The following is a 14,095-nucleotide window of genomic DNA, read 5'->3' on the forward strand; positions in this document are numbered from 1 at the left end:
TCCTTTAGCTTTTTCTTATCTGTGAAGCTCTTTATCTGACCTTCAGTTCTAAATGATAGCTTTGCTGGATAGAGTAATCTTGGTTGTAGGTCCTAGCTTTTCATCACTTTGAATATTTCTTGCCACTCCCTCTGGCCTGCAAAGTTTCTGTTGAGAAATCAGCTGACAGTCATATGGGTGCTCCCTTGTAGGTAACTAACTGCTTTTCTCTTGCTGCTTTTAAGATTCTTTCTTTGTCTCTAACTTTTGGCATTTTAATTATGATGTGTCTTGGTGTGAGTCTCTTTGGGTTCGTCTTGTTTGAGACTGTGTTTTCTGGACTTGTGGGCCTTTTACCTTCACCAGGTTAGGGAAGTTCTCGGTCATTTTTTCTTCAAATAGGTTCTTGATTCCTTGCTCTGTCTCTTCTCTTTCTGACATTCCTATGTTGTGATGTTGTTATGCTTCACGTTGTCCCAAAGGTCCCTTAAACTATGCTCATTCTTTTTAATTCTTTTTTTCTTCTTGCTGCTCTGATTGGATGTTTTTTCTACCTTATCTTCCAAATTGCTGATTTGATCCTGCGCTTCATCCAACCGACTTTTTATTCTTGATGTCAGATACGGTATTATTATTTTTTTGAAAAAATATTTTTATTGATTTTTTAAAGAGAGAGGAAGGGAGAGAGAGAGAAACATTGATGTGAGAGTGCAACATCAATCAACTGCCTCCTGCACACCCCCTACCAGGGATTGACCCTGTAACTGTGGCATGTCCCCTGACCAGGAATTGAACCAGCAACCTTTTGGTGCATGAGATGATGCCCAATGAACTGAATCACACTGGTCAGGGTGGTATTCTTCATTTTTTGACAGTTTTTTTTCATCGTTCCTCTGTCATTTTTCATGCGGTTGTAATTCTCACTAAGTTTCTTGGACATCCATATAACCCTTACTTTGAACTCTATATTTGATATATTGCCTGCCTTTATTTCATTTAGCTCTTTTTCTGGAGAAGTCTCTTGTTTTTTATTTGGGGCCTGCTTCTTTGTCTCCCTATTTTGGCTGTCTCTTTGTGTTTGTTTCTATATATTAGATAGATCTACTTTGATTCCCAGTCTTCGCGAGGTGGCCTTATGTAATACTTGTCTAGTGAGACTCAGTGGCACAGTCTCCTTGATCACTTGAGCTGGCTGCTGTAGGAATGTCCTTTGTGTTGATTATGTGGGCCCTCCTGTTGTAATTGCACCTTGATTGCTGTTGGCCCATTTGTATATGGGATCAACTCTCAAGTTTGCTGACTGTTAGGCTCAATCCCGACCACATGAAGCAGTGCTGATGCTGACCACATGAAGCAGAATTGCCTCAGCAAGATTTAGTGCCTACTGAGATCTCCCTTTGGATATACTGTTTATTTTTATTTTTTTGTTAATACTCACCTGAAGATATTTTTTCCATTGCTTTTTCAGGGAAAGTGAAAGGCAGGGAGGGAGAAGAGAGAGAGAGAGGGAGAGGGAGAGAGAGAGAGAGAGGGAGGGAGAGAGAGAGAGAGAGATAGATAGAAAGATGAGGAAGACACATTAACTGGCTTCCTCCCGCATGCACCCCACCTGGGGGTCAAGGAATGAACCTACAACCAAGGTATGTGCCGTTGACCAGGGAATTGAACCTGTGACCCTTCACTGCACAGGGCAATCAATGCTCTAACCACTTAGCAACTCTGTCCAGGGCTGTATATCATGTTTATTAAGCTTATTGGATCCTGCTCTGATGTTTTTTGATACTGGCCGCTTGGTGTGTTGGTTCTGGACCTCTTGTGATGGACTCTGGAGTAGGCCAATATCAGATTCTCTTTGGTCCTTGACAATCTGTTTGGAGCTACAGACGGTCCACAGTGTATAGCTAGCTGCCTTTGCTGGGCTTGTGTGCAAGCTGTGCACCAAGGCCAGCTTTTACCAGTGCTCACCTTGGGGGGAGGTTAACAAAAGTCTCAAGGCACCCCAGCAAAATCGCCTCCTCCTAGCTCTGTCTGCTGGCTGCCTGTTAGGCTCAGTCACTGAAAAGGCCTTTGGCAGAGTCAGGATGATGGGACTTTTGGATTTATTATGAACGGGAGGTGCCATTAGGCTTCAGGGAAGATGATGGGTATGATCCCTGCCCCAGAGCCACATGGCTCAGTCTGTCCTGGATTTTGCCCTGAACTCAACACAGCAGAGCCACTAGAAGTCAGGTGGGTGGAGTCTCCAGAGACTGGAGATTGGGTCTCCTGGAAGCTGGGAGGATGGTTCTATTGGACCTCCCATGAGGGGAAGCACTGGTCAGGTTCACAGGAAATTGGAAGGAGTGGCTCCAGCCTCAAAGCCACACAGCTCAATCACTGGCATCCCCTGAGTCTGCCAGGACCTCTACACCCTGGCCATGGCAGCCAACTCCTCAGCAGGACCTAAACTCTGTAGGATGGGATAAGAGGAAGTTCAGGGGGTTGGGCAGTTGCTTTCCCCCAGGCTGATGCTGCACAGAGGGGAGTACTCCACCCAAGAAAGATGGTGACCGCAGTGTCAAAGAATGACTGAGCACAGGGATCCTGGCAGCTGTCTCCCTAGCTCCCTTCTGCCACAAACCTCAGATTCTCCTCAGGTGACTAGTCAGCTCAGTCCTCCCTTTGCTGGAGCTCAGGATGAGTGGCTGTGAATGAAATTTTGTGCATTGGCCCTTTAAGAGGGTGCCTGTGTCTCTAGCTGTATCTCCCTGGTGGACATTAACTCCGCTGCTTTTCAGAGCCAGATGATATGTTGGCACCTCTTCCTGGCTCTGGTGCTCTGGGCTGGGGAGCCGGGCTTGGGGTTGAGGCCTCATGCTTCTCAGGAGGAATCCCCTGCAGCTGAGATATCCCTCCAGAACCTCAGCCACTGCCTGTGGGAGCGGGACCAGCCCTTTTTGTGTCTCTGCCCTTTCTGTCAGTCTTGATGTGGCTTTCTCTGAAAATCTTTGTTCCAAAGGCTTCTCTTCAGCTAGTCTTTAGTTGGTTATTCAGGATGATTGCTCCATAATTTAATTGTAATTCCAGTTTGGTCCTGGGAGGAGGTGAGGGTAACTTTCACTTACTCTGCTGCCATCTTGAAAATCTAAACAGCTTTTTAAAACTGTGATTTAGATAAATCTCAATAATTTATTTTGTAGCTTCTTGATTTTGAGTATTGATTGCAAAGACTTTTTCCACTCCAAGGTTATAACCTAATTCTCCCACATTTTCTTCTATTGCTTTTTTAAATTTAATTTTTACATTTAAATCATTGATTGATTTTGGGACTTATCCTATGAATGGTATGAGATATAGATACAGGTTTTACTTTTTTTGGATGTCTATCTCATCTCTAACTCAGTTATTTCAGATGCCACCTTTTTCACGTACTTACTACATTTTCTTTGTTATTTGGATCTATTTCTGGGTTTTATTCTATTTTGTTGATCTTTCTGTTAATGTACAAATACTTCACTAGTTTAGAGTTTGAAGCATTACATAACATTCTTATAGGGCTAGTACGAATCATAAGTGTACGCTGTAAATAATTATCACAAAGGGAACACAGTTATGTAATCACTACCCAAATAAAAGAACAGTATATTATCAACACTCTAGAAACCTTCATTATGTCCACTCCTAACCACAATGCTCAGACTCCTTTTAAAGGAAACCATTATCCTAATTTGTAGCATCCTGAATTTTTTATTCTTTTTTATTTTTTGTATCATATATGGAATCCTATAGAATTTATTCTTTTACTCACATATTTTTGAGATTTATCCATGATGTTTGTCTACCTATAGTTTGATTTCTATATGTTATTTTATTAAATAAAATACTACAGTATATTTATTCATTCTACTGTTGACTTGGGTTATTTTCACTTTTTAACTCTTTGGAGTAATATAATATGAACATTCTATGTATTTAGGTACATAAGTGTATACATTTTTATTGGGTATATATCTCTTCATTCTCTTAATGGTATAATCTGATTTTAATGTAGTATAATTTACTAATCTTTTCCTTATGATTAGTGCTTTCATGTCCTAGAAACTTTTCATTCCCCAAGGTCCTGAAGATATTCTAAGTTCCCCTAGTACCCTCTTCCACCTCTGTCCACCACTATACCCCCTGCAATCACCACACTGTTGTCTGTGTCCGTGAGTTCTTTCTCTCTTTTCTTGTTTGCTCAATCCCTCCACTGCCCCCCAGCCCCAGCTATCTACCAGTCTTATAATTTGCATGCTTCTCAGTGTGACAAGGTGTTCCAGGCTCATCTTGGATATATCCTATTCGAGACCAGTAATGAGCCATTTCTCCAAGGAATTCTGATTCTGTCCGATGGCAAGTGGTATTTAGAGACTTCTGTCTCAGTGCCATGCCAGATGTGCCATTGCTATGGGATGAGTTTTTATTTCTATGCTTTTTCAGAAGCCAGAGACGGGAAATTAAAAAAATTAAGATAAAGCACAAAATGCACCAGTGGAGATACTTACATTTCACATTCAGAACTAGTACATTTTTAACCCAACTTCACTGATTTTAAACATTAGTATGTTCTTTCTCCTATGTTGAAAATCCTGGCTCTCAGTGTCACCAATGTAAGTATTCATTTGCTTTATCCCATAATTCACACAACAATACTAGTAATATTACAAAAATATGATTACTAAAAAACAGTTTTAATTTGGTTGTAGTTCTTTTATTTTTATGTTCTATACCATTAGAGATGTACAGTCATATGCATCTTGTGTTTTGTAGTCACTTAAAAAAGTTCTCCTCTGTGTAATCATGCTGCCCACTAATGTGTAGATTCATTTGTTTATGCTTTTTATTTTTAGAATTTGTTTTTTTAATTTAAAATTTGTTTTTATTTATTAAAACATTTTTAGAGTGAGAGGAAGGGAGAGGGATAGAGAGAAACATCAATGAGAGAGAGACATAGACATCCATTAGCTGCCTCCTGCATGCCCCCTACTGGGGATCGAGCCCACAATCCAGGCATGTGCCCTGACTGGGAATGGAACCATGATCTCCTGGATCATAGGTCGATACTCAACCTGCCTTCTAGTTCACTGGTATTTTTCATTGCTGTGTCCACTTTCCTGTTAAGCCTGTAGTGAATTTTTTATTTCCCACATCTTATTTTCCATTTTTAGCATTTTCATTTAGTTCTTTTTCATGGTTTCATGTCTCTGCTAAAATTACCGAGTTCTTCCTGCATGTTGTCCACCATTTACAAACTAGGTTTGTAAGCATATTTATCACAGTTATTTTAAAGGCAATGTCTAATTCCAGTATCTGGGCCACCTTGGGGTCAACTTATATTAATTCTTTCCTCTCTTGATCATGGTTCACTTTTTTTGTCTTTTTGTGTATCTTTTAATTTTTCATCATATGCCAGGCATTCTCTATGAAAGAATAGTAAATATTGGAATAGATGATGTTTATCACCAAAAAAGGACGTGCCCTTCTTTTTTAAGGCCACTAGAGTGCAAGTTGAGCCAGTATAATCTGTAGTTGACTTGTGTTTGGGCTGTGTTGCAGCTTTAGTTTGATTCAGTTTTAGCACTAGTTTCAAATATTTTGAGGCAGGATCAAGACTTTCCTTTGTTAGAGCCACATGCTTGAGCACTATAGATTGCCCAGAGATTTTCAGCTGAGATTCCCAACTGTGTTTCCACCTCTCTGAACTGTGGGAGACCTTTCCCTGTTGTAAAGCCTAATCGGTGGGCCTTCCAGTCACTATGGAGCTTTCTTTGCTCCCCATTCCCACCTTATGCTTTCTGTACCTTGGGAGATCTCTTTCAGCCTTGCACCTCCTCCTTTGGCCTTTTGAGGGCAGCCACCCTGTATGCCATAATGGCTTGGCATGCTTCTAAGGTGTTTTCTTCAAATCTCCTGATCTCACATTTCAGTAGTTGAAAACTCCGATTGCCTCAAGGAGGTTTGCTCATTTCTCTTTTGCTTCCAGCTGTTGTTCACTAACTGTGAGCCTTCCCTGAATACTATGCAAAAGAGTTGTTGAGTGGGTTCAAACTCCCTCTGTGCCTGAATTTCTTAAGATTCTAATTTGCTATGCTAGTCAACATGTGGCTGTTAACATTTTGGGTCATTTCTTCTACAACCCTATCAATGTTGGATTCTTCTTCCTCTTGCTGTTACACCAGGGACGAAAGCAGCCATGACTCTCTTCTCTCCTATTAAAAACTCATTACTTCCTGGAATTAGTTCATTTAGGTCTATTTGTTCCTTTAGCACTTTGACTTTTAAAAAATATGGTTTTGTAGTTTACAGTCATGCACCACCTAATGATGGGAATACACTGAGAAATGTGTTGTTAAGCAATTTTGTCATTGTGCGAATGTCACAGAATGTATTTATGCAAACCTAGATGGTAAAGCCTACTACACACCTAGGCTGTATGATATAGCCTGCTGCTCCTAGGCTATAAGCTTGTACTGTGTGTTACTGGACAAAAAACATGAGATTAAATCAAACACAAGAGAAAATGATGCAATTAAGAGACTAGGTAAACACCAGATATATGAGGCTGCTGCCGGCATAACACTGCATACCATTTTACAACAAACTTTTTTTTAATAATTAGAAAGAGTACATTCTAAAACAGTTGTTTGCACCCAGCCCGGCGTGGCTCAGCAGTTGAGGGTCGACCTAGGATCCAGGCAATCGGGGTTCGATTCCCGGTCAGGGCACATGCCCGGGTTGCGGGCTCGATCAGTGACTCTCTCATCATTGATGTTTCTGTCTCTCTCTTTCCCTCTCCTTTCCTCTCTCTGAAATCAATAAAGATATATTTAAAAAATAAAAATAAAAAAATAAAACAGTTATTTGTTATTATTATCAAGTATTAGGTACTGTACATAATTGTATGTGCTATACTTTTGTATAACTGGCAGCACAGTAGGTTTGTTTACACCGGCATCACCACAAACGTGAGTAATACATTGCACAACAACATTATGATGGCTGCGACATCACTAGGTGATAGAAATTTTTCAGCTCCCTTATAATCTTATGGAACCACTGTCATATATGCAGTTCATTGTTGACTGAAACACCTTTATACAGTGCATGACTTTATCTGGCTTGTTTAGGTCGTTAGGGTGAGATAAATGATCTCATTCAATTGTCTATGAACAAGTGGAAGGAGAACTTCTAAAGTGTCTCCTTTTGTATTTGTTTTTCAGATTAATATATTTTGGTGGCTATGGGTGTAGGAGACACAATGAACTCCAAGACTGTTTTGATGTTCATGATGCGTCTTGGGTAAGAGAGTAATCACCATTTATATATTCCTCTAATTTAGTGTTATCTTAAAGTTTTTATAAATAATGAACCTACTCTTTCTCATTTTAATTTGCTCTAATTGACACTGTGAAAAAAATGTGTTTTCTCTCTTTCGAATTTGAATTCAATTAAAGGAAGTTCTCTCACCTTCATGGCTACTGGAGAAGTAACTTTTTTTTTTTTTTTTTAGTAATTTCTTTTATTACATAGTTAATCACTTATATCTGTTTCTGTTAGACAACTAGAGACTTTAGCACAACTGAGAAAAACTTTGTTCATAGGTAACTAGAGTGGCTACTGGTGACGTACACCTGCTTTTAGATATATGTACTAGAACTAGTCATAACTCTTACACAGAAGTTGGTAGTGATATTACCTTTACCTTTCTGGCTTATTCTTACTGGTTAGAGAATAAACTATGATTAATAAAAGAAGTCATAACTTGTAAAAATGAAATCTTTTAGAAGATAACTTTAAAAACCATTGATCTACCACCAAGATACACAGTAACTCTTCAGTTTTACCTTTTACTAGCTTACCTTATTATTGTACATTATTAATGTATATGAACAGTTTGTGTATATCTCTTTGTATATGGGTATTTAAAAAAAATTCTCCATGTATTTGCATGGGTTTTTTTTTTTTTTAGCTTTTAATAGGAAATATTTTTAAAGCTTTACTATTTACAGTATTACTGATAATTTTCAGAAATATAACTTCCCATTGTTTATATCTATTTTTACTCATCAGTGAAATCTCTCATGTTTTTCTCTCCTAGTACAGTTAGGTTAATGATTATGTCCTGAAATATTTTGTGTACAGTGGATTTTTTTTGGTTTAGATTCTAAACTAAGTAAAATTTTTAGTTTGACAAGTCCTGACAAAAGTGATGTGTTTCTGACATAAAACATAAATCTGGCATAAAGGGAAGCTGTGATAGAGCATTTTAACAACCTGGAAGATTCTAAATACAATATAACTGTCTTGCTGATAATTTTGTCTCTTAGAAGACAAAGAAGAAAGTGAGTAAAAGTTTGACCTATAAGAGCAAATTGCTTGGTGAAGTAGAAATGATTGGAACTTATTTTTAATTAAATATATTTTTATTGATTTCAGAGAGAGGAAGGGAGAGGGAGAGAGAGATAGAAACATCAACGATGAGAGAGAGTCATTGTTCAGCTGCCTCCTGCATGCCCCCTGCTGAGGATCAAGCCTGAAACCTGGGTATGTGCCCTGATGGGGAATTGAACCAAGATATCCTGGATCATAGGTGGATGCTCAACTGCTGAGCCATGCCAGCCAGGCTGGAACTTTTTTGAAAAATGAACAGTAGTCCTCCTAAAGTTTCTAGTAGCAAAGATTAGGGATTCTGAGCATGTACTTTAGAAAAACATTTCAAAATGTAAATGTCATTATGTATCTGCAATTTTATTTTTTATTTTTTTAAGATTTTTAAAATTGAATTTTAGAGAGCAAGAGAGGAAGAGTGAGAGAGAGAAAAACATCTGTGTGAGAGCATAACAAGTATTGGCTGCCTCCTGCATGCCCCCTACTGAGGATCGAGCCTGAAACCCGGGCATGTGCCCTGACCAGGAATCAAACTGACAACCTTTTGGTGCACAGGATGATGCCCAACCAACTAAGCCACACCAGCCAGGGCTGTCCTCTGCAGTTCTAAAAGAGACAATCCTTTGAGGGAATTAGAAAATTGTTAACAAGTAAATTATGACACAGTACAAACAATACTATGAGAAGAAAAGTTGCCGGTGATGCTGCTGTGGTCTGGAGACCACACTTTTTGAGTCACTGGCATATGCATTAGCTTTATGAATATGATAAGATTTGTATTTTTGCAAAGGTGTCTCTTATTTAACCAGTCATATGAAATGAAACCATAACAATAATCTAAAAGTTATAAAATCTTTAAAAAATTTTTTAAATTTCTGTTTTAGGAAGAGCAGATATTCTGGGGATGGCATAATGATGTTCACGTATTTGACACAAAGACACAGAGTTGGTTTCAACCAGAAATTAAAGTAAGTATTGTAAAAAGTTACCTTTATATTTATATATTTATTGATACATTTAAAATATATATTTTTACTAAGTTATTTGGATTTTAATAGTTGAGTTTGTAATTACATACAAAGGAGTTCTCTTGAGTACTGTCACTAATACTATTTTTTTTCAAATCACATATTTTTTCCAGGTTAGCTAAGGGTTTTCTAGAAAAATCTTGCAAAGAGGTGCCATCATCACTCTTTACCCACAACTGTGATGCCCTGATTTAAGGAAGATTCTTTTAAAAAATTATTTTGTAACCAAGTTCAGGATTTTTTAAAGCCCATGTTTCATAAACCCTTGAAACCAGGACTGCATGCAGTTGTAGCAAGGCAAAATTACATTATTAATGCTCTCATATGCTAGTGAGCAAACAGAAATCAAATTAGTTTAAGGAGCAGTGAATTCTCACAGCTGGAAAGTATATTTTAGAGGAGCTCACATGGTGAAAGAAAGCTGTGGGGACCAGGAACTCAGGAACTAGAGCAGGTTACTCAACACCAGCACTTTCATCTCTCTTTGTCTGCCCCATTTCTTATTGTGTGCTAGCTTCATTCTGTTTACTGAAGACTGGATGGCTCGTTTAGGAGGGAATATGGTCTTGGCTACACAAGCAGTTCCTTCTATTGGTGCCGTATTCTCTCAGTGTTTATATATCAATTCTAGAAAAGGACTCTGGCTCTATGTGTGCATATTCCTACTCTTCCCATCAGTCCCCATTGCCAAGGGGATGATTGGCAGGGCCTACCCCTGTGGGAGCAGGGTATTGTGACTGATAAACTCACCAGAACTGTGCAGAATAGAATGCTGAACAGGCAAAACCGAAATTGTTCACTATATGCATGCATGACTAAAATTCCTTGCAGTCCAATTTCTGCTGATGGAAGTGATTGGAGGCTCTATGCAAAATAGTGTTATAAGATAACACCCTTCTCAGCATCCTCTTTTTCCAAGCCATGAATGTCAGGTTTCCAGTGCTCTTCTATTCTCTTCACCCCATTTCTAATTTTAGAACTGATCAATTGTCAGTCATTTATACTTGTTGATTGGTTTTTCCTTCAGTCGACATTTGAATTTTAAGATTGGTGTCTTTTATTAATGAAGTAAAAGCATTTTATCACTGTTAAAATAATTTCATATCAGCCAGTAGGTAGAGAGAAATATTACTGAGACTGGATACACTGAAACTCCTCCTACTTCCTTAGAGAATAAGCAAAGGGCTGGAACTGCCAAAGGCATGTTTTTAAATGTGTTCCTATGGATAAGGAAGCTGAGGGAGCTTATAATCAGTTCTTTGGACCTCAAAAGTCATTCTCTGACTCCTTTCTCTCCTTATCTTAATCCATATCCCTCCCCTCCTCCTTCTCCAACAGAAGTACATGACTGCTGCACATGACGTCAACAGATAATGCTATTTTAGTTAGTATTTAACAATATTTTCACTGTAATTTTCCTGCTGATGTCTTCAAACAAATTCTTATAGTATTTGTACCTGGAAGTTTTTCCAGCATGGTTAAAGCTGGAATCTGTTCTCTTTATTTTTTAAGACATTCTTAATTCATTATTCCCAAACATCTGCATCATAAGGCCAAGCAACATGGTAGAGGTTAACAATTATTGGTGTTGAAGTTGAAAAAACTGAATTTGCATTTTTCCCCTTTTTATTTTATTTTATTTTATTTTGTTTTATTTTATTTTCCATCACCATTTATCCCCCATGCCCTCCTCTACCTCCACTCACCCTTCTACCTGAATATGCATTCTAATTGTGTCATGAAATACCTTGTGCTTTAGAAAAGCCCCTTAGTGTGTTATCTATAAAATGGGAGGTTGGAAGTGTTTTCCTACATGGGATTTTTACCTCTGGAAGAGCAATATACTAGTAACAGGGATCTTTGAGTTATTTTCAGTATTTCAAACAACCTAATAAACATTGTGCATTACTTGTACAGTTAGGAACACAGACTAATGCAAATGTCATTTCTTTGTTTTTGTTTGAAATTGTTTGAACTCAGTTTATTCAGAAGCTTTGGTTTGCTAATAAATGTATTTTATAAGTTAAATGGAGAAATTCGATATTTATTTCATAATAAATGTGTTTATAGTAGAATAATTATTCCAAATTTCAGATTAGAGATGAGGTAATAATGAAAATTTTGTTTTACTGGAAAGGCAGGGAACCACAACTCTAATGGTTCTCTCTCACTTATTTAAGTGTTATATAGGTAATATCTGAATTATTTCTTACCATGTTGACTTCAGCACAGTTACTAAAGTAACTTGAGAAGTCTAGGGAGTTATGGTATTAGATGGAGAGTTTAAGTTTCCTGTGTTCACATCAGTAGCCAGTGAACTGAAAATGTTGGGTTCTTTTAGAACATGGAATGAAATACACACACAAAGGCACCCACTAGGAACACATGAATATTATGCTTAACTTTTTTGCTTCAAATCTTATTCATTCGTCTACTCATTATACTCCCTCTTTTCCCACCAATCCAAAACATCTTTAAAGTAAAGAGCTGATATATTTATTCAAAGTAAAGTATAGAGAAGTGTTATCAGTTAATGTGAAGAGCTTTAATGAGAGATAAAGCACTGTTTGGCTTAAGTAAAAAATGAAATTCTTACTGTGGAATTTGAAGCACCAAGAGCTCTGGGGGGAAACCTGGGTGCGCATCTTGCTCCTTTACAAAAGTACCCAGCCCCAGCAAAGGGAACTACAAGCAGTGGAGTGCGAAAAACTTCAAACAGGGTACTTAAGGCCAGTCACAAACAGTGTCTGACACTGACCTGCACCAGACACCATCCAAAAGACTGGGAGTCCTAGCAGTTCTATCGAATATATAGAACCAAATCCAAACAGGCAGCCAAGATGGGGAGAAAAACAAGCCCCAAGTGAAAGTACAAAATAATTTTCCAGAATAAGAGCTAAATGAAATGGAGATAAGCAATCTATCAGCTATAAAGTTCAGAATATTGATCTTAAGGATACTCAGTAGCATGAGAAAAGATGTGGAAACTATGAAGGAAATTAAGAATGACATAGTAGAAATAAATACACTGGAAGGGATAAACAGCAGATTACAGGAAGCTGAGGGTTGGATCAGCAAATTAGAAGACAGGATAGAAATAAAATCACTCAATCAGAGACCGAAAAAGAAAAAACAATTAAAAAACAGGAGGACAGCTTAAGGGAGCTGTGGGACAACATGAAACATTACAATATTTGCATCATAGGAGTGCCAGAAGATGTAGAAAGTAAGCAAGAGTCAGAGAACCAGTTTGAAGAAATAATGGCAGAAAACTTCCCTAAACTGGTGAAAGAAAAAGTCACACAATTTCAGGAGGCACACAGAGTCCCAAGCAAGAAGAACCCAAAGAGGCCCACACCAGAAATATCATAATTAAAATGCCAAAAATTCAAGACAAAGAGAGAACCTTAAAGGCAGCAAGAGAAAAGCAAGTTGATCAGGGTGGTGGTTGCTGATGGTTAGGTGTCTGTGGTAATTTCTTAATATAAGACAACATTGAAGTGTGCCACATCAATTGACTCTTCGTTTTGTTAATGCTTTCTCTATAGCATTCGATGCTGATTGATTTCATCTTACCCACAGTAGAATGTCTTTCAGAATTGGAGCCAATCCTCTCAAATCCTGCTGCTTTATCAACTAAGTTTATGTAATAGTCTAAATACTTTGTTTTTTCAACAGTCTTCACAGCATCTTCACCAGGTATAGATTCTATCTCAAGAAACACATTTCTTCACTCATCCATAAGAAGCAACTTCTCATCCATTCAAGTTGTATCATAAGATTGCAGTAGTTCAATCACATTTTCAGGCTCCACTTCTAATTCTAGTTCTCTTGTTATTTCCACCACATCTGCAGTTACTTCCTCCACTGAAGTCTTGAACCCCTCAAAGTCATTCATGAGTGTTGAAATCAAATTCCTCCAAATTCCTGTTAATGTTGATATTGTGACTTTGTCTCATGAATTACTAATGTTCTTTTTTTTTTTTTTTTTTTTTAATATATCTTTATTGATTTCAGAGAGAGGAAAGGAGAGGGAGAGAGAGAGATAGAAATATCAATGATGAGAGAGTCATTGACCAGCTGCCTCCTGCATGCCCTTGACTGGGGATCTAGCCCGCAACCCGGGCATGTGCCCTGACCCAGAATTGATCCCCGATCGCCTGGATCCTAGGTCCATGTTCAACCGCTGAGCCACACCTAGCCGGGCACTAATGTTCTTAATAGCATCTAGATTGGGGAATCCTTTCCAGAAGGTTTTTAATTTACTTTGCTCAGATCCATCAGAGGAATCACAATATATGGCAGCTATAGCCTTATGAAGTATATTTCTTAAATAATTATCCCTTGATTCGTGGGCTGCAGAATGGATGCTGTGTTAGCAGGCATGAAAGCAACATTAATTTTACTGCACATCTCCATTGGAGGTGACCAGGTACACTGTCAATGAGCAGTAATATTTTGAAAGGAATCTTTTTTTTCTGAGCTGTAGGTCTCAACAGTAAAATTGGACTTAAAATATTTAGTAAGCAATGTTGTAAACAGATGTACCGTCATCCACACTTTGTTGTTCCATTTATAGAGCACAGGCAGAGTAGATTTAGCATAATTCTTAAGGGTGTTAGGATTTTCAGATAGTAAGTGAGCATTGGTTTCAACTTTAAGTCACCAACTGCATTACCTCC

The 14,095-nt window shown here is 38.1% G+C and overlaps 1 protein-coding gene across 2 annotated transcripts in view; it reads left to right on the top strand.

Annotated features, from left to right (window-relative positions):
• The window catches only part of KLHDC1 (kelch domain containing 1), a 54,800-nt gene that overhangs the window by 14,950 nt on the left and 25,755 nt on the right, over positions 1–14,095 (top strand). For both annotated transcript variants that reach the window (XM_081158925.1, XM_081158924.1), the window contains 2 exons: positions 7,218–7,296; positions 9,270–9,353. In XM_081158925.1, coding sequence (XP_081015051.1) covers positions 7,218–7,296; positions 9,270–9,353 — 163 coding nt within the window. The remainder of the gene's footprint in view (positions 1–7,217; positions 7,297–9,269; positions 9,354–14,095) is intronic.

Source organism: Miniopterus schreibersii (genome assembly GCF_964146895.1).
Source record: "Miniopterus schreibersii genome assembly, chromosome: 1".
NCBI lineage: Eukaryota > Metazoa > Chordata > Mammalia > Chiroptera > Miniopteridae > Miniopterus > Miniopterus schreibersii.